The 22,018-nt window shown below is 40.6% G+C and overlaps 1 protein-coding gene across 4 annotated transcripts; it reads right to left on the bottom strand.

Moving 5' to 3' along the window:
* Positions 1–313: 313 nt before the first annotated feature.
* LOC147496923 (uncharacterized) lies at positions 314–21,697 on the bottom strand. 4 transcript variants are annotated; one of them, XM_086562501.1, is made up of 6 exons: positions 21,488–21,697; positions 21,356–21,418; positions 21,222–21,269; positions 21,103–21,152; positions 20,897–20,972; positions 314–353 (listed from the first exon to the last, which is right to left on the bottom strand). In XM_086562501.1, exons 1-6 carry the CDS (start codon positions 21,594–21,596, stop codon positions 349–351), a joined length of 351 nt encoding a protein of 116 aa, XP_086418627.1. In that variant the 5' UTR covers positions 21,597–21,697; the 3' UTR covers positions 314–348. The 4 variants fall into 4 exon arrangements, with proteins under 4 accessions (XP_086418627.1, XP_086418626.1, XP_086418625.1 ...); XM_086562500.1 differs by lacking the exon at positions 314–353 and adding an exon at positions 10,294–10,845; XM_086562499.1 differs by lacking the exon at positions 314–353 and having other exon boundaries at positions 20,694–20,972.
* Positions 21,698–22,018: the final 321 nt, after the last annotated feature.

Genomic DNA, 22,018 nt, shown 5'->3' with positions numbered 1-22,018 from the left:
TAATATGTAGGTAATAATCTTTGCATCTATCTATAAATATATTACATGAGTATCTATGATTGTTTGGCAATAAGTTTATGAAATCTAGGCTAGAGTACTTATTCTACAAATCCTGTGAGAATATAGCCTAAAGCCTTATATGAGTGAAACATTTGAAAAATGACACAAGGAGAAGTATATTCGAATAGAGAAATCACACGTCCACTTGCTTGACCACTATACCATGTCCTAAAAGAGAATTTAGGCCCTTTTTGGATCGATATAGCTAGAAATTCTGACCTAAGTATATTTTCCGCTAATTAAGCCTAATCGAGCCTTTCATTAGCCCTTCCATAAACCACAATTCCTTTACCCTGTTACAAAAAAAAAAAAATAAAAAAAAAAAATCAACCTACCCATTTTAGAATAAGTCCGAGAATAGGATGAGTGAAGAAAAGAGAAAGAAAAACCGTGGTAAACGTGAAATTAGTTAGTTGCTTGAGAAAAGAAAAAAAGAAAAATAGAAATAAAATAAAAACTCCAAAAATAGAATAAAAGGAGTCGAAAAAAAAAAAGAAAAAGGCTAAGGATGGAAACAAAGTGTAGAAGCAAAAGAACAAGGTTTTCTCTAGTTACATAATATGAAGACCCTATTATCTCAGACTTGTCTTTTTGAATATCCGTTTCCTTCATTCTTAAACCATCTCCTAATCCCCGCAACACCTAATAAAGACCTTTAGCTCAATGGGAATAGATTAGTGGGATAGTAAGTGGCAGATGTGTTTGATCAACTTCGGCTTTCCTTGTGTGTCATTGAGATTGTAAGGTAAAGTATGCCCACTGCCTTTGGAGTAGCAAAACTTGAGTGGAAAAATCGAGTGATTTTTACTTGACTTTTATGTGAGAACCTACTTAAGGATGCTATTCCAAAGTTTCAGAACGGACACATTCTGCATTTCATAGCATTACTCATTGTATATATGTTTATTAAGTAGATGATTGATTATTATGCATATATTAGCTTAGGTTTTGACATGATTATTCTGTATTCATTGCTAGTGAGATGTATAGATAGTTGAGACATAAATAAGGAAACAATAGTTTTATTTCTTAGTCATTGTAGTATAGATGAAGTTTGTGAGTTCCTTCACTGGAAAACTCTCACGAGGCTATAACTCGTCCACTAGGAAATTCCTAGTGGTTTAAGGTCTTGTTGCATATGGTCAATGCAATTGGACTCAGCAAAACGAGAGTAGATAGAACTCCATTTTTGGCCACTTATTCTAATTTCTCATCTTTGCTTGAGGACAAGCAAAATGCTGTTTGGGGGTGGTTTGATAAGAGCCCAAAACTGTAGTTTTAACCCCTTAACCATTATACTTTTAGACCAATTATGTGAGTAATAATTAAGAGTTAATACTGATTACGTGTTTTATGCATTTCAGGCTTCAAAGTCCATTATGTGCAGAAATGTGCCACTTTTAGCGAGATAAAGGAGCAAAGGTCGGTTGCTAAGGAGTTCGTGAATAAAGGCCAAGATTCAAGGAGACAAAGCCTTTGTAAAGCCCCGGTCAAAAGCTGAAAAGTCAACACGGGCGAGAAATAAATGCACAAGTCGTGAGAACTTCCGAAGGCCGTATCTTTGGACTTAGACCTTGGAATTGGGAGTATCTTATGTCAAAACGACCGGCTCGGAAAGATCTTTCCAATGGTCCAAGCCTTGACCCAATCAGAGGAGCAAAATTGGACGAAATATCTATCAAAGCCAACTACAGCTGAAGAGCCCATTTTGGACTAAAGAAATTGGGTTTTGGGCCCTATTTTCCGGCCCAAAACATGGCTCCAAGCCCATGCACGATTTTTGGATCTGAAAGTATAAAAACAAAAGTTTGACTCTTTGTTAAGGAGGAGGTTAGAAAATAAATTAGGTTAGGATAAGAAAAGTAGCCATTAAACCTTAGTTCTAGATCTAGTTTTATATTAATTAATTAGTTTTTATTCTTGTTTTAAATTCAGTATTACATTATTGTATTGATTTTTATTAGATTAATAAATTAGTGTTCTTGATAATCTAGTTCATTTCCTTTACTTAATTAGTTTAATTCTTAGATTCAATAGTTGTCTTAATTAGATTGAAATAATTCTTGCATGAGTAGTTGCTATTAAAGTTTAAATTAAGCAAATTTCAATCTTTATATCATGTTTTGTTGGATTTGATTGGGAATGATATCATTGATGATTCTCGGCTAAACCTCCATTAGGGGTTGCTTGAAGCCTTGATGAAGGCTTGATTCGTGTTAATGTTGAATAGTCGTAATTTCCTTTCCACTCTAGAAATGATTAGTTCACCATGAGAATGGGTGTAATCGTTCACATGCTAGTTATGAATTGGTAGAAATGCCATGTGTAATTAGGGATTAGGAATAACCAGATTGTTCTGTGAAGCAGTTCAATTCGGATTACGACGATTCGTCGTTAGTGGATTAAGTTGAGCTAAGGTGGAATCAATCCCCCTTTAACTCCTTATCATAGAATCGACGTAGTATTCCCATAGTTGTTTAAATAGTCGACTAGTTGCATCTTGTGGGTAGTTGCATTGTAGTCTAGTTATCATTTCGTAAATCTCTCATTAGACTTAGAGTAGAGTAATTAGACTAGAAAACACAGCATGCGGAAGGACTAGGAGTGGAACGAACTTCCTACTCCACTATATCTGTTCAATAGATCGAGAGTAGAACAATCTTTGATAAACTTAGCCACGTAAATAAGTTTTAGTTTACTTACGTTTTGAGTTTCATCGTTCATTTCGTAGGTAAACTTTATATTTTTATATTTATCAGTGGGCACATCTTCTTTCCATTTTGATTTTTAATTGACTTGTGGCAATGTCTTGAAACTCTGACTTTTATGTTAAAAGGAAGCAGGTGAATTTGAGTACACTTTCTTTTTTTTCTTCACAATCATCCTAACTCTCAAGTAACAACTTAGGTAGGCTATATTATGGGTTAAGGAGTTTGGTTCACAAGAAAAAGGCTTAATATCAAGGCTTCAGAAGGGCTTCTAAGAAAATGATATATATATATATATATATATATATAATGCCTAAATTCTACCTAGGTGTCCGTGTGGTGATCTAGCAAGAAGAAGTGTGCATCTCTGTACTTGGAAAAGCTTTATCCATGGTGTCATCACTCAGAAAAATTCACACACAATGTAGGCTTTTGGCTTAGACTCACATGTTTTGTCTAGTTAATTCATTTAACACTTGGATTTCAGAAGTTCATTACTCATAAATTGCAATGCAAGATTCGTGCAAAGATACTCAAGAATTAATGCAAGGTCTATTACACTCTAATTAACTCAGATTTCTAAGAATCAAGTCAAAGTATGTTCCCAAATTGAGACTTCTAGACCTATTTCATCATTGAAAGGGTATCAAACATTTATTATCATAAGAATCCCATAGTTGAAATCTAGAACACCATTTTTTTTTTCAAATATATATACATATATATAACAAAAATCATAAACATCAAGGATAAATTTTTAAATTTCAACACCCCCAAACCTAAATGAAACATTGTCCCCAATGTTGAAAACTAAGCCACCAAAATGACAATAATGATGCTAAGGACAAAATGAACGAAGTTTAGAAAGAGAGAAATTAAAACATTTTACCTTGTTTGATGCTTATTTACTAATGACATTTCCTACAAATAAAATAAGAATGAAAGCACAAGGAAATGCAACTATACTACAATGACTATATATACAAGTGCACCCCGAAACCTAGAGTTTGGAATAGGTACAAAACTTTGAGTTGCCTCCCAAAAAGCGTTAAGGTTTACGTCGTCAGCCCGATGCAACGGTGATCAAAGAGATGATCAATCCTGATAGACAGGATCTTCGAGAAGTACTTCCTCAACTTCTGGGGAACGTAACTCCAAAAATGGTTTCAAACATTGACCATTGACTTTAAAAGTATTACCATCTTTTGAGTTCTCAACTGTGATTGCTCCATAAGGAGTGACATGTGTGACTATGAAAGGACCGGACCAACGAGTTTTCAATTTCCCAGGGAACAAATGAAAACGGGAATTATAAAGTAAAACTTTTTGACCAATGAAAAATTCCTTCCTCATGATTTGGTTATCGTGCATTCTCTTCACATTGGCTTTGTACTTTTTAGAGAGGTCATATATATGCATTATTCCTAAGCTCCTTGAGCTTATTCAATTGCAACTTCCTATGGTCACCAACCTTGACAACGTCAAAATTGAGGCTTTTTACGGCCCAATAGGCTTTATACTATAACTGTACAGGCAAATGACAAAGTTTACCAAAGACTAGGCGATAAGGTGACATACCAATAGGTGTTTTGAAAGCAGTTCTGTGGGCCAAAGAGAATCAAGGAGTCTTAAGCTCCAATCTTTCCTATCTGGCCAGACCGTTTTTTCAAGGATTTGCTTAATTTCCCTATTGGAGACCTCTTCTTGGCCATTGGTCTAGGAGTGGTAAGGTAAGACAACCTTGTGAGTAACCCCATATTTGTTCACTAAACTTTCAAAAGCTTTGTTGCAAAAGTGTTTTCCCTCGTTACTAATGATAACGCGGGGAATACCAAATCTTGAAAAAATGTGTTCCCTTAGAAAATTGACCGCAATTCTGTGGTCATTGGTCCTACATGCAATAGCCTCAATCCACTTTGAGACATAGTTAACTACCACTACAATGTACTCAAAGCCATGGGAGTTAGGAAAAGGTCCCATAAAGTTAATACCCCACACATAAAAAACTTCCACAATCAGAATAGGGGTAAGAGACATCATGTGCCTATGAGACATACCCCCTAGGTGTTGATATTTACTGCAAGCTTGACAGTAAGTTTGGGCATTACGAAATAATTTAAGCCAATAAAATCTGCATTGCAACATTTTTGCAGCGGTCTTTTTGGAGCCAAAATGGCCACCACATGCATGATCATGACAAAATGAGAGAATATCTCTCTGTTCCCACTCAGGAATGCATCTACGTACTATCTGGTCTAGACAACACTTAAAAAGGTAGGGGCCATCCCAAACGAAATATTTGGTAGTGGCCAAAAACTTAGATCTATCGTGCTTATTCCAATGATTGGGTAATTAAATGGTGACAAGGAAGTTCACTATGTCAGCATACCATGGGATCTGAGCAACAACCATCAAGTGCTCATCACGAAAACTCTCAGAAATAGGCCAGTTTTCAATGGACTCAGTCACTATCCTATACAGATGATCGGTAACAACATTTTCAGTTCCTTTTTTATCACAAATCTCAAGATCAAACTTCTACAGCAACAAGATCCATCGGATAAATCATGGTTTGGCATCCTTCTTAGAAAGAAAATGCCTTAAAGCCACATGGTCAGAGTAAACAATCACTTTGGAACCAACCAAATAGTGGCGAAACTTATCAAAAACAAAAACAACTGCCAACAACTCTTTCTCGGTGGTTAAGTAGTTAAGTTGGGCATCATTAAGAGCTCTACTAGAATAGTAGATGACGTGAGGGAGTTTATTAATCTTTTGACCTAAGACTGCACCAACTGCACAATCAGAAGCATCACATATCAACTCAAAAAGGAGTGACTAGTTAGGTGGTCGGATAATGGGTGCAATGGTCAAAACATTTTTCAAATAGTCAAAAGCTCTAATATTGGCCTCAGTGAAATCAAAAGGATCATCCTTAGCAAGTTACTCAAAGGCCTAGCAATTTGACTAAAGTCCTTTATGAACCGATGATAAAAACCCGCATGTCCTAAAAATGATCTAACATCTTTAACAGACTTGGGAATGGGTATAGTAGAAATCACATCAATTTTAGACCTATCAACTTGGATACCTTCACTAGAAACAACATGACCTAAGACAATGCCTTTCTTCACCATGAAGTGGCATTTCTCCCAATTGAGGACTAAGTTTTTCTCCTCACATCTTTCTAAGACAAGACTCAGATGGTTCAAGCAATCATCAAAAGAAGAACCAAAGATAGAAAAGTCATCCATGAAAACTTTTAAAAACCTCTCTACCATGTTGGAAAAGATACTAACCATACACCTTTGAAAAGTCACAGGTGCATTACAAATCCCAAAACGCATGTGTCGATAAGCAAATGTACTGAAAGGACAGGTAAAGGTAGTCTTTTCTTGGTCTTCTGGGGCTATAAAAATCTGAAAGTAACCCAATAAACCATCTAAGAAACAATAAAAAGCATGACCTGCTAATTTATCCAACATCTGATCAATAAACGGGAAAGGGAAATAATCTTTTCTTGTTTGTGCATTAAGCTTCCTAAAATCAATGCACATTCTCCATCCAGTTTGTACTCTGGTAGGGACCAACTCATTCTCATCATTTGGGACAACAATTATTCCAGACTTCTTGGGTACAACTTGTACAGGGCTAACCCACTGGCTATCTGAGATGGGGTATATGATACATGCATCTGGGAGCTTCAAAACTTCATCTTGGACTACTTCCTTCATGTGTGGATTCAATCTCCTCTGAGGTTTTCTAGAAGTTTTAGCATTATCTTCCAAGTGAATTTTATGTTAGACCACTAAAGGATTAATACCTTTGATCTCACTAAGGGACCAACCAATGGCAAACTTATGATTTTTCAAAACTTTAACTAACAAGATCTCTTGTTTAACTGATAGATCAAAGGCAACAATAACAGGGTATGTCTCATTGGGTCCTAAGAAAACATATTTGAGTTCAGCTGGCAAAGGTTTAAGTTCTAGGCTTGCTGGTGAAGGAGTAGAATCAACCTTGGGCTCACTACTAGGCTTAATCTTTGAATCAACACTGGAAATTGTTTCGGGAATATGAAGGTGGAGTGGCTCTACCTTAGCTTTATAGTTTTCGGTATCTAAGATAGTTGCAGAGTCTAATAACTCATTCACATCACTAATGGATCCATCTATGTCAAAGTCACAAGCAAAATGGGTTAAACAGGTTTCTAATGGGTTTTCCACTTGTGGAGTAGGGACCAAACTATTGAGGATAAAAACTTCACCAATATCCTCATCATCACTATTTTTCTTCATAAGATGGAAGACATTCACATCTGCAGACATATTTCCAAAGGACATCTTCATCTTACCATTTCTACAGTTTATCAAGGCATTTGCTGTAGCTAGGAATGGTCGGCTTAAAATGATTGGAATTCTATTATCTACGGAATCATGAGTGCCTAGAACTATGAAGTTTACAGGATAGTAAAAGTCATCTACTTTAACTAAGACATCCTCAACTATACCACGCGGAATCTTAATAGATCGGTCTGCTAATTACAAGGTGACTCTTGTGGGCTTTAAATCTTGTAGGCCCAACTCCTAATAAACAGAATAAGGTAACAGGTTGACACTAGCACCAAGATCTAACAGAGCATTGCCCTTGAACTTGTCTCCAATGTGGCAAGAGATTGTAGGGTTCCAGGGTCCTTAAGCTTAACTACAATTTTCTGGTAGATGAAGGATGTGGCTTGAGCAACAAGAAAGGCTTGTTTAAGGACATGGGTGTTCCTCTTAATAATGCATAATTCTTTCACAAATTTTGTGTAGGATGGGATCTGCTGAATTGCACTAAGAAAGGGAATATTAATGCTCACATTTTTGAAAACCTCTATAATCTCAGAAAACTATTTATCCTTCTTATTTTGAGCAAGACGCTCTTGGAATGGGGCTTTTGGCACAACAGTTCTAATCTGGGATTCCAGCTTAGTCTAGGAATCATCTGGCTTTTGTTGTGGAGTCTTGGAACTAGGGGTTATAGTTGACTCAGTTTCTTAATTAGGTGGGGCTAGAGTAGTGGACTCACTTGACATCCTAACCTGATTGTCAATTTGTCTGTCTGATCTTAGTGTAGTGATTGCTTTCATTTCCCTAGGAAAAGTATTGTCTTAAGAACTTGAAACTTAAAAGGCATTTTCCTTGGTGTTCCCTTTTGGGTTAGCCAATGGTTGACTTGGGAAGAACGTTCCTTTTTCTCTAGCGGCTACAAGGTTAATGAGTTGACTAATCTAGTTCAATTACTATCTCACTTGTTGTTCAAGCCTTTGGAAGGCTTCTTCCTAGGGTTGTCTTTGTGGTTGTTGGGATGGAACATACTAGGAACTAAAAGATGAGTTGTACTGGTTGTACCTGGGCCGGGTTCATATGTTAGTTCATGGGGAATTGGTTTTGTTTCCTACCCTAGTTATTACTAGAAAAGCCTACAGGTGGACCTAACTATTGGTTTTGAGGCAAATTTTGTCTCCAAGAGAAGTTACGGTGATTTCTCCAATCCTTGTTGTATGTTGAACTAAAAGCTCCTGGGGGTGTTCTCCTAAAATCATTAAAAGCACACACTTGTTCCATGGTGGACTCGGTTTGTTGAACAAAGATGGGACATGAATGGGCAGTGTGGTTTGGACCTGAACAAATTGTGCATGGAAAAGTGTTTGGTTTGTTGTGCACACTCATCACGGAACTAGAAGCAGACGACACTGGTTGACTCTGGGCCTTATTGGATGTTAAGGCAAAAGCAGCAAACTGCTTAGTCAAATTGTTCAGACAATCCAACACAGTTTTGAGTTCATCGGGATCTCTATTCACTTTGTACATACCTCCTTTCCTAACTTCACTAGTCTGTCTCTTGTAGATTGGGGTGGTACTAGTACTAATACCCCATTGTTGTGAATCCTCAGCTAAGTCTTGGAGGAATGTGAATTCCTCTGATCTGGTCAAGTAAGTGAACTTGCCTTTATGCATGGATTGGATCATTTGGTGTTGATCTTCCAAAAGTCTTTTAGTGAAAAATTGGACTAATTGCCACTTTTCATAACCATGGTGGGGACACTTTAAAAAGAGACTGTAAAAGCGATCCCAACACTCATAGTAATGCTCATTCTCAGCTTGCTTAAAATCCATTATCGCTGCTCTCATCACATTAGTTTTCAAAATGGGATAAAATTGTCCCATGAACTTTTTCAATAATTCATTCCAGGTGCTAATGGGCTTGTCAGGAAAGAATTAAGCCACAAAAGGGGTTTGTCCGAAAAAGAGAATGGAAAAGGCCTCAACTTCACATTGTTCTCATCCAAATTTTGATTTTTAAAAGTACCACAAATGTTCAGAAAGTTGATTATATGGGCATATATATGGATCTTCATTATCCAAGCCATGAAACTGGCGCTGAGCAAGCATGTTAATGATGGGTGGCCTAATCTCAAATTGAGCTTCCTCTACGGGTAGGTAATTAATGCTTGAGGGTGGGATTGAAGCAATATAGGCAAAGTGGTCCCTTAGTTGCTTTTCAGCTGGTTGATTATTTGCAACCATGGTGAATGGTCTTGGGCTGACTGGTGGAGAGAAACTTACAATTGTGGGAGAAAGAGGTGGGTTTCGCTCAGACTTACCATATGGAGTCCAAGATTGAGTTAGCCATTTGTTAATTCATTTCCAACGGGGCATAAACGAATGCAAATTCTAACCTAGATGCACACACACTTCCTAAACATTCACCTAGCAAACATTTTTTATTTTATTTTTTAAGATGCACAATACAAATGCCAAGTAAAATGCAATAAATCCTAAAGTCTGATTTAAAGGGTCTACACTTGACTCTTTGTTAAGGGAGTTTCTATTCCTACCAAGAGCAGGGGTGTTGCCTGGTGACAAGATAGATTTAATACATGTGTGAATAGTAGATTAAAGGTGAAGAAACATTAGATAAAGATGTCAAAACAATAGATAAAATACTCTCTAAATCATGTTAATATAAAAGAGTAGTCGTGTTCGATCCACTCTTGCTTGTACGTACTTAAATGCTTGTCTAGATTAACTAAACTAATTCACTATGAGAGAGTAATAATATCAAAACAGTAGATTTATGAATGGTAAAGGGTATATAGAAGATTTAATTCACTATGCGATTCGATTGGCTATTAGTTAGTCATCGAATCGCTTTTCTTTCATCCCTAGTAAACAACCTACATCTATATAGTCATTGTCTAACTAGCATGAGAGATTAGCACCCCCACAAATCTCTTTGATGGGGTTTCTAATCTCTAGCCCTTTGTTATGATTTCTATCTCTAGAAACTCACAACAAAGGACTTGAAACTCTATTGCAAAAATAACAACAACTAATTACTAATCATCCTCACGTGGCTTTATAAACCCCCTCTAATGGAGGTTTAACATTGTGTCATTTGAATCATACTAACTAAATAACAATAGGAAGACATAATATAAAAGAGAATTGAATATTAAAGAACTAAACTTTTATTGATAAAGTTCTAATGGAGGCTACAATGCTAACCCTAATTAAAAACTAAAACTAAACTAAACTAATGAGAGAATAATAATTAGGAGTAAGGAGGAGACAAGGGAGGAGTGTTTAAGCTTAACCCTCTTTATATAAAGAGGGTTAGGGTTACATTTTCATGCATGGGTAAAAAAGGGGGACTTTGGGCCTCTAATGTGAACCCAAAGTACATTAGATTAAGTCTAAAGAGGTCACAACTATTGGAAATTATTTCAATGCCCTTTTCATCGACTTTTACAGCTCTAATTAGGCAAGGACGGATCCATTAGAAACTTGGTTCCAAGTCGGTTGTTTTGACATAAAGTAGGCCCGAGTCCAAAGATATGTCCCATTGAAGTTTTGTTGACTTTTCTATTCTTTTTCTACCCAAATTGACTTTGACTTCCCAAATTTGACTTGGCTTGAAAAAGGTTTTCTTCATGATTCTTGGGCTTTAAACGTAGAACTTCTTCAGCACTCATCTTGACTCGTTTTCCATGCAAAAATGGTGTCTTTAGTCACCTAATCAACTTCAAGTCCTGAAATACACAAAAACACATAAACAATACTAACTCTCATTTATTATAAATATGATTGTCCTAATGGGGATGCTCAAGTACTACCTCCGGAGAGGAAGAAGAGGGGAAAGATTTCTTCAATTAGCAAAAAGAGACAACGAGGAATACTTGATTACGTGTCCGTGCCAAATATTGTCTTCTCGCTCTCAAACAAACTGGTATGCTCATTTGAAGGTCATCTGGATGATGTCTTGGATCTCTCTTGGTCACATTCTCAGATCGACTCCTCAAATTGCATTTTTTTGAAACACGTTCTTGCTTCTTTAATCAAGTTCTTTCCAATACTATCTTCAACATAATGACATTATAATGTTCATGAAAAGGGTTTAAAACATTAAAAAAATAATGTCAAATGACACATTTCCCATTGCCAATGCATACAATCTAAGCTTCTAAGCATACCCGGGAAGCCACAATTTTCACCTTGTTGAATTAGACGTTGAATGTCTTCTTCGTTTGGAGTCCTCAGATATTCTTCTTCAAAGACTGCCATCACGGCATCACAAAAATGCCTCAACCTTTCGAAAAGAGTGTTCTTTGCTATTTGAACGTATTCATTCCACGCATCTGCACCACAACCATATGTAATCAAACGAATGCAAACAACCACCTTTTGCATACCCATCAAACATGGCTTTTCAATGCCATTAACCTTGTATGTGAAGTACTTGTCATGGTCGGAGACCGCTTTTAAGATTTGGAGAAAGAGATGGCGTTGCATCCTAAATCTCCTACGGAAGATATCAAGGGGATACTTCAGGTTTTGCACAAAGTAATCCCTCATAATCCTATTATGAGCCTCAATTCGATCACGATAAATGTACTTTCTATTTGGGACCGGACCTCGCTCGATGATCACGAGTAGCTTCGTGCATGTCTTGCAACAACGAGAAGATATGTAAGAACATGTTCTCATGGTCATTCACTATGTTCTCTTCTTCGGATGAGGAGCTTGATTTAACATAGCGAGAAAAAGAAGCCATTTTGAATGTGAAAAAAAAGGTTGTGAAGTTGAGAATGGTGAAGCTTTGATGGTACCCAATAATGCAAAAAGTGTGAGTGAAAGAGAATATTAGAAATTTGTGGTCTATAAAGTTGACATAAGAAATGAAGTTGGTGGAATGGATGGATATGATTGAAACAATAAACGGAGTTAGAACAATAGATGGATGTGATTGAAATGGTATAAATGAAGTTGGTTTGAGACTGTGAGGGTTGATGATTGAAGCTTGAGGCTTTGATGACAAGTAAATGCATGTGAGTGAAGAATTGGTTGAATTTGGCTAAGTATAAATCGTGTTGAGTGTCTGGATGGTCCGTCAGAAACTATGTCGTCCATCCCCCGACAACTTATTTTGGCAGCTGCTAGACAAGGCCTCAAATTTGGCTGGGTTTATCACACTAGCCATATTTAGGACCCTTCTAGCAGCCCCATTGGAATGACATTTTGGTGTTTGGGATGCTATATGGCCCTTTAGCAACCTGTCAGTGACTGCACCCTATTGGACTTGCTCTTATAGGTGTTGATCATTCAAAAGGTTTAAAGGAGGATAATTTAGATGATACACTGATAGCATGATGGTATGTTTGTGCATAAGATTTGAGAGTGAAAACTGTTTGATGATGGAAATTGAATGGTGAGGAAGATAATTTTAAGAGGTGGCCTTGACTTGCTCTCATAGGTTGTTGATCATTCAAGTGGTTTAAGGGAGGATAATTTAGTTGATACACTGATAACATGATGGTATGTTTGTGTTGAAGATCTGAGAGTGAAAACTGTTTGATGATGGATATGGAATGGTGAAGGAAGATAATTTTAAGAGGTAGCCTTGGAGAGAGCGATTCTCCAAGAATGCAGGAACTCTGCAAGTAAACTTGCTTAATTTCATAAAAGAAGGGTATTTTAGAAAAAGAAATTATGTTTAAGTTTTAACTGTCATTTACGAATACGTTTTAATTGCCATTTATGCAAGTTTGAGTTTCAATGAAATACACGCAGAATATAGATAAAAATCACTGGTCGGTATATGATGGGTATGTTTCACCCCCAAATACAGTTAAGACTACAGTTCACTATTTCTCAAATACTATTACAACTCCTAACATTATTCCTCTCTCTCCCTTTGGGTCGCCTCCCTCTTTTCTTAGGTCTCTTCTCTTGGAACAATGAATCCCTCCCTCTTCTCTCTCCACTTCTTTTTCTTTATATCTTTTCCTCTCTCAATCCTAGCCTTCCACCTGTCCATCCATCTTGCGGTCTTCTTCTTTCCACATGTAGGGTTTTACGTACGCAACAGATGTCCCATCTCGATCCTGTGAACCGCGGCTATGTATCTTATGTTGACCTGGGTGCCGCCGTCCGTTGATTTTCAAGGTCCCCTTATCCTACCACCACAGATGCCCCTTCTCGAGTCTGCGATTATTACACGATCGGGGGGTCGAGAGTCCGGCTGGTTCCATTATCTAGTCGCGGCCTTCCACCACCCTTGCACCGTTGGATTCACGCGCCCCCCACGTGCCTGTGGCCTGCGTCCCTTCCATTCTCGTGTATCCATGTGTCATCCCCTGGCTGGTTCTTTTTGGTGTCTCCTCTATTTTAGCTCCTCCCAGATTATGCTTCTACCCTTCCCTCTTATAAAAGCCTGCTTGATTCTCTTTCTTTCTCATTTAGTTTCTCACTCTCCTCTAGATTTATTCTCACCACCACTCACCCCTCTCCTCTTTTTGTCTACTCCGATCAAGCGTGCGGTTGTGCTTTGTGAGTTTCTTCTGCCCAAGCTTTTGTACCAGCTGTTCTTCCCCCTTCCTCAGGTTGGTCTTCTTCTCCCATTATTTCCCCTTACTTGCTATTTTGTGCATTTCTCCTTTGATCTAAAGATTTCCCCATCTCCAATCTGTCATGACGGTGTGTCTTCTTCTTTAAATCCTTTCTTCAATGTCGGATTCCAGATCCGACGCCTCTTCCTCCTCCCCTTCCCGCGGTGTTGCCCCTCCCCCTCCCCTAGATCCGACCGAGGCTCCATCTACTTCCGGGCAACCCTTTGCCCTTCCGCCGCCTCCCCCATGCAGCCATAGACCTAACCTAGAAGTTGTTAAGGCGGCTTACGGTATACCTGCTGATGTCATTTTAGAGCATGTGCCTGACCTAACTTACTTTCCTCACTTAGTTCCTTACAAACCGGGGTGTCTCGTGACCACGGTAGGGTAGATTGTTGCCAGCCTCCGCTTACCTCTCACCCGTCTTGACGTCGAGGTGTGTAACCATTTTAACATCTCCCCTTGCCAAGGCATTGGCAATTTCTGGAAGGTTATGTATGCCGCGAACCATTACAACAAATCTGGAATCCCCAAGATAACGGTTCGCGACATGACTGCCCACTTTTACATCAAAAAGAGCACAAAGGATGTCAACGTGGACTACCATTCTTTCTGTGTCCGCCCTAGGAAGCAACATTTTGTCCTCCGTGTCACCTCATCAGACAAGGTGTGGCACCACTATCCGCTGTACATCTCCGGAAACTTCCTTCCGAACTGAACCTTACTCATCTGGCTTTCCTTCCCAGTGGTGAGTACCCCTTTTATTTATCTTTCAATGCATATGTTCCTTGGTTCCTCATCTAATCTTGCACTTCTTCTCTACAGGTTGGTGACCGGACTCAAAGTCGCGACCCTACGACCACATCTCCTCCACAATTTTCCAGAAGCTCCGCGATCTTGGACCCTCTCAGTCTGCGATTTTTGGAATTGATCCTACCACAACCACTCTGCTACTGTCGGACCCCCAATTGAAGGTTATTGGAAGGTATAGTTCCCCCTTTTTTTGTCCCCCTCCCCCCAAGGAGAGAAAGTCGCGAAACTCCCCGCCTCCCAGGAAAAGACACCACCCCAAGAAATCTCCACACCACCAAGTACCTATCCGCCGTCCCCTACCTCCCTCTTCCAACTCCCCTTCTCATTCTGCAGCTCGTCCCTCTTACCAATCCCTGACCACTTGGGAAGATCAATACCTATCCCCTCATTCTCCCTCTGTAACTTCCCCCCACTCCGATATGGGTGCTAACAAGCGCAAGCTCTTTGACAGTGACTCGGATGAGGATGTTGTCACCGAAGTGGCCCCCTCCACGGTCACCCGCTCATCTCCTGGCCCGGCCTCTAAGCAACAACAAACTTATGTGTTTGATGAGACTCCAGCTAATCTGTCTACTTCCCTACCTGCTGCCCCCCCTCGCCCAGAATAGCGGCCTGGGAAGGAGGTGGCTCCCCGATCAGGCAAAGGGGCTGCTGACCCTATCCCTGCTTTCTGCCCCGCTTTCAAGGTCCAAAATCACACCATCAACATCAACGATTCAGCCTTGGACAACCCTGCAGTGGCTTCCTCCCTGTTCTATGGGTCCCACCTCCCCAAAGATATGGCGTATGCTGAAAGGGGCCCCTTTGATAGTCACCGAACTTCGTTCTACACTGGCTGGGAGAAGGTACCCTTTCCCTCGCACTATGTATCTCCCCTCTTCTTTTCCAAGTAACATCACTCTTGTTCTCTCTCTCAGATAAGCTTGGACATCTCCTACATGATCCGCGGCCTCTTTGGCGCAAGGTCCAGAATTGAACAGTTAGATAAAGAAGTCGCCCATCTTGAACCGCAGAATAGTGCCGCGGAACTAGATAAGCTCAGAGCCCAGAGATGAGCTCAAGACTGCTAAGGCCTCCCACCTTGTTTACATGGATAAGGTTAATAACCGCTTGAGTCATCAGCGCAAAATCCTCTTATCGCAGCACAATGCAGCCATTGCATCTCTCTCCCAGAAGCATCAGGACGATACAGTGGCCCTCCTCAAACAACATGAATCTGACATGGATGAGCTATAGGATCAATTTCGGGCCCAAGCTGACAAGAGGATGGCCAACAAGGTCAAGGAGGAGCATGACAGGCTTATCAAAGAAGGCCGCCTCCTTCCTGAAACACCTGTCGCTACCCCTGTGTCTAAGGTCGCGGTGGCGCCCATGGAACCCGCTTCCGAAGTAGCTGAGGTAACTGACTTGGTGGTTGGGGCTATTGACGCGGCTGCGGATGCAGTAATTAAGGAGGCCGCTGATGCAGTGATTCGTGAGAATGTTTAAGTGCCCCTTGTGTTGGGAGTAGTTTTGTTATGCCCTTTCTTGGTTTCATTTGTTGTTGTTTTTGCCACACTGATTATGCTACATTTTGTTTTAATTCCCCTCCTGATGTTGAGGAGGACTGAATGTGATGGTTGTGTTATCTACTTGCCCAATATGTTGTCGTCTATGCTTTATCTGTTTATGGGCTCAATTAGTAGTGAAACTCATGTTTATATTTTTACCTCTCCTACTGGGAGCAACTCGATTTGTCTTCCCTCTCTTGACTCGGTGATTTGGTTGCCCATGCCTATGCTGGGGCACCACTCCTCCTTACTCAGGTAGGACCCCTTGGCCACAGCAGGTGGAAACCCCTTTGCCTCCACTTGCCTATGACCTCATATCCGCCATGGGGCAACTCATTTTGCCTCGGCTCGTATGGGACCTCATACCCAGCATGGGGCAACTCATTTTGCCCCAGTTGAGCTTGGACCTCTCATCCGTGGAAGGGCTCCTCCCCTCCATTTCCTTCACTCTGAAGGACAAGCAAAGTTCATGTAACATTATCAATCCCAAAAGTGCTATGGTTTTATATATATACAAATAGCTCATGCAGCTAACAGCTTCTCCCATTACATTCATTCATGAAACTTTTTCAACAACCTTATGTTCCACGGTCTCTCTACCATTTTCCCTTCTAAGGTTTGTAAACTGTAGGTGCCTGTCCCTTCCACATCAACCACAGTGTAGGGTCCCTCCCAAGTTAGACCCAATTTGCCCTTACTCACTTTCTTTGTGCTGGGGGTCACTCGGCGGAGCACCCGATCTCCTACCTTGAATCTCCTCAGTCTCACCCTCTTGTTGTACTGCCTTTGGAGGCAGCGATGATACTCTTCCAGTCTAATGCGCGCGGTATCTCTTCTCTCTTCAACCAAATTCATGTCCCTGGACAGGATTCCCCAGTTTGATCCATCCTCGACAACTCGAGTTCGAGTGGTCGACCGCCACCATTTCTAACGGAATCACGGCCTCTACGCCATATGCCAACGAAAAGGGAGTCTCCTTGGTAGTGGTCCGCGGTGTAGTCCGATAGGCCCACAACACATGGTTTAATTCGTCAGCCCACGCCCTCTTCTTGTTTTCCAGTTTCCTCTTGAGATTGTTAAGTATGGTTTTGTTAGAAGATTCAGCTTGTCCATTGCCCTCGGAGTTGTATGGGGCCGAGAACCCCTGCTTAACATGATAGGCTTGCAAAAACTTCTTCACTTTCGATCCCGTGAACTGGGTTCCATTGTCCGCGATAATAGCATAGGGCAGCCCAAACCGACATATAATGTTCTCCCACAAAAATTTGACCACTTGTACCTCCTTCACCTGCTGCAGCGGCACGGCCTCAATCCACTTTGTAAAGTAGTCGGTTGCGGCCAACATGAATCTCCTCTTACCTCTGGCCATGGGCAGCGATCCCACTATATCGAGGGCCCACATCGTCGAATGGCCATGGACTAGACACATTGTGCAGCGGCTCTGCTGGGGCAAATATCAGTTGAGAAAATCTCTGACATTTCTAACATTTTTTGGCAAACTCCACAGCGTCTCTTTTCATGTGAGGCCAGAAGTATCCTTACATTAACAACCGGTGTACCGTTGCCCTACCCGCTGAATGGCTCCCACAATCTCCCCCATGTAGCTCCTCGAGCACCTCTTGCGCTAGCCTCGGTCCCAAACATTTCAATAAAGGTCCGTTGAAATTCCTTCTGTACAATTCCCCTTTTTTTTTTATCAACAAAACAAAATTTTATATTAATAGTAATGAAGATGTAGTGTGAGAGATTCACACTACTAGAAATACATATAAATGCTACCCCTCAATCACAGACTCCCATCTAAAAATGAGGTCGTCCAATTTCAAACCTCTAACACTAGGTAAGAAAGACACCCATGCCCACATAAGAGTTTTACATTTGACTATAAGCTGTTGGACATCCCTAGACTCATCGTCGAAAGTTCGACGATTGCGTTCCAACCATATGCGTGTATATCCCTATACAATTCCCCTCCTATCAGCGTGTACCTCCGGGATGCCTGTTCCAGTCTTCGTTTCTCTCTTAGGTCCATCACCTTACACCCCGACAAGAACTGCTTGAAGGGCTCCATCCAACCTTCGTCCTCCCCTGCGGTATTCAGTATCTCCAAAGACTCCTCGATACTCGGTCTATCCAATTTCCTCACTTCGATGGTCCTCTCCTCGGATCCTGGCATGGCTGTGGCCACATAGGCCAGAGCATCTGCGTGGTGATTCTCCTCACGATTCAAATGAACAAATCGGATCTGTGTGAATTTCGCCGCCCAACTGCGTAAGATTCCCAAATACTTTGCCATTCTGGGGTATCTTGCCGTGAACCCTCCATTTGCTTGGCATACCACTAAATTTGAGTCGGAGTAAACGGTAAGTTCCTTCATGCCTAAGCTCTCAGCCATCCTCATGCCCGCAATCACTGCCTCATTATTTGACGCTGTGAATCCCAACTTCATTGTCAATTCGAGTCTATTGTTATCTGGCGTAACCAGCACCACGCCTATTTCGCTGCCTGCATCCGTTGCTGAGCCATCCAAGAATACTCTCCAACCATTCCTCTCATCCCATGGGTTCAGGCGATCCAGTTCCTCTTCTCGCTCAGGCTCCAAAACCATCTCCTCCCCCCATGTAGGATCTTCCATCGGGAACTCTGCCAAAAACTCTGCCACGGCCTGAGCTTTCTCTACCGTTCTAATCTGATATTGGATCTCATATGAACTCAACATCATGGCCCATTTCAGTATTCTTCTTGACTTCTCCGCCCTCAGAGCTTGTTTAAGGGGCAAATTCGTCACCACGATCACTGCGTGGGCTTTGAAATACGGCTTCAGCTTCAGGGCTGAGAATATCAAGGCAAGAGCATATTTCTCCACTCGGCTGTATCTAGTCTCCGCATCTAACAAAGTCTTACTTTTAAATACACTGGTTTTTCCACTTTATCCACAACGCGAACGAGGACCGAGCTGATTGCATACTCCGTGACCCCCAGATACAAATATAGCTTATCTCCTAATTCGGGTTGCGACAATAGAGGTGCTTCCCCCAGATACCTTTTTAACTCTTGAAATGCTCCTTCACATTCTGTTGCCCATGCAAAATTTGTGGTGTTACTCATTAGCCTATACAGCGGCCTACATTTGTCGGATGATTTTGAAATGAATCTGTTAAGGGCCGCGACTCTTCCCGCCAACCCGCTGCACCTCTTTCACCGTTTGCGGCGACATCTCCACCAATGACCTTATCTGTTCGGGGTTTGCCTCTATTCCCCGCTGTGTCACTATATACCCCAAAAATTTTCCCGTGGTGACTCCGAATGTGCACTTCTCTGGGTTGAGTTTCAAATTGTGGGCTCGCAATATCCTGAATGTTTCCCTCAACCCCTCCAGATGCTCTGCCTCTGACATGCTTTTCTCCACCATATCGTTTATGTATATCTCAATACTCTTTCGAATTTTACTTTTGAACATTTTCTTCCCCAACCGTTGGAAAGTGGCTCCTGCGTTCTTTAACCCGAACAACATCCTTGTATAGCAGTAAGTACCCCCTTCCACTACGAAGGATGTCTTTTCCTGATCAGGTCCATACATCGCAACCTAGTTGTATCCCATGGATGCATCCATAAATGAGAACATTCTGAACCCCGCCGTTCTGTCCACCAACTCATCTACTCGCGGCATAGGATAACTGTCCTTGGGACACTCCAAGTTTACGTCCATGAAGTCAACACACATTTGCACATTGCCGTTTTTCTTTGGGACCGCGACTATATTGGACAGCCAGTCCATAAACTCCACCTCCCTTATGATCCCCGCTCCTTTCAGCCTGGCAACCTCCTCTTCCGCGTACTTAGGTCTCACTCCCCTCATCTTCTGTCTCACTGGTTTTGCATCCTCCCTCATATGTAGTTGGTGACATGCGAACTCAGGGTCCAACTTGGTGATCTCCTCTATCCCCCATGCGAACACATCTCTATTCTCCGACAAGCACTGCACCAACTTACTTTTCCACTCCTCCGTCAGATTAGACCTAACCGATGTAAACTTCTCTTCTTCGCCCTCTCCCAAATTGACTACTTCTAGTTCATCCAAAGTCTGAGAGTGTATTTGTTTACCTGGAATCACATTTGAGGAATGGAGTCAAATAAAATCCATGGTGGAACACTCACTTTTGGGCAGTTTGGAAAGCTTGGAATATATTAGAATTGGATTCTAAACATACCCCATATTCTTTTACAAAGTATTTGAGAGACCCATGTTGATCCAACAAAACTGTGGACTATGTCACACATGCAATTGCAATTCTGGCCAAAAAGATATCAAAGTTATGTATGCCTTGTCCAACTCTCACCCAAACTCCCAAATTCTGGTTCTCTCCCTTGATTATTCTCATCAACCATTGATTTTACTGGTATGTGTTCTTTCTTCAATTTATTTTAAATTTTCTTGTTAGGGTTTCGATAGTATCATTCTTATGAATATATGAGATCTTTTAGATTGATTTTTGTTTCATTATCATGTATATATCTGATTGCACCAACTAGGAATTGAGCGACTTCCAATTCAAATCTATTTCTAATTAGTTTGTAATTCCAGTTGCCAAACACACTCTAAAACAACTGCAGCCTAAAGAATAATAATTGGGAAAAAAAATTAATCTCATAAATAGTGACAAGATACTTATCCTTAGGACCACGTATGATATAGAATCGATGAACGAGAAACTATTTAGAATACACCAACATCTTGAAAACTAATTTCCAAGCCTGACCAACTATACTTTAGCAATGAATCAAAGTTGAAACAAGGTGAACTTAATACATATAATAGGATATATATATACCTTCGGTCAGTATCTTCATTAGCAGGTAGTTTGAAGAGAGAGAAAATAGCACCGACAAAAAGGTGAACCAGGGGAACTACAAAGAAGAAATGAATAAAGTCTGATAATGTGTGTAAACCATTTGTATCTATATATAATAATAGCCAAGTCATATTAGCTACAGATACTGATAAAAAAACAAATAGTTGGGAATGAATGAGATTCACCTCAGGCTCTTTTTCTTCGTCTTCATCTTCGTCGTACTTTTTGTTGTCCTCTGTTGGAATAAATAAATAAAATTAAAGAAAAAATAGGAAAATTGAGAAAGATACATGAAGATCCATACCTCCACCAAGACGCCAAGTGTTGACGTCGTTGTCCTTTTTTGGTGGATCTGTTGGAATAAATAAAAGCAAAAATAATTGTTAGGAAACAAAAGAACCCGACGGAAAATTGAGAAAGATGTGTGAAGATCCATACCTCGACCAGTCGTGTTACTAATGTCCTCCCAAGTGTTGACGTTGTTGTCCTTTTTTGGTTGCTCTGTTGGAATAAATAAATTAAATTAAAGAAAAAATAGGAAAATTGAGAAAGATACGTGAAGATCCATACCTCCACCAAGACCGCGCCGCTGGATAAGCCTAGTAGCTGATGATGTTGTTCGAGTTGAAAGTCCTTGAGGAGTAATTAGATGACGAGTAAGGGCTCTCCATGCCGCCATTTTGTTATTAACAGAGGAGTTGGTTTCCACTGTTTTTTTTGTAAGGAAGCTGAATTAAGGAATGTCCACCTGAAACTCTTAAAAGCCTGGAAAGCCCCATTTGAACGCAAGCCCATGTCTAAAATGCTGACGTGGCTGCATTGGTGATGCCCTTAGAACTTAAAACCTGGCCAATTCATCTCTCACCTTTTCATTTGATATCTTTTTTTTTTTTTTTTTTTAGATAAAAGGAAACACTTCCAAACTAGGAAGTGCTCCCCAGAGAGTGCATACATAATTCATTCAGCGACCTTGCAATAGCAGGGTTTAAACTATAGTGCGGGCGGGGGGGGGGCTCACTTTCCCCTAGCCGCTAGTGCATCAGCTACAAATTTTGAGTTTCTACTAATATAATAGAAGGTACAATCATCCAAAACAAAAAT

Source organism: Coptis chinensis, chromosome 5, assembly GCF_015680905.1.
Source record: "Coptis chinensis isolate HL-2020 chromosome 5, ASM1568090v1, whole genome shotgun sequence".
Taxonomy (NCBI): domain Eukaryota; kingdom Viridiplantae; phylum Streptophyta; class Magnoliopsida; order Ranunculales; family Ranunculaceae; genus Coptis; species Coptis chinensis.
Note: the sequence above shows the minus strand (reverse complement) of the source record. Positions and strands in the feature narration are given on the sequence as shown.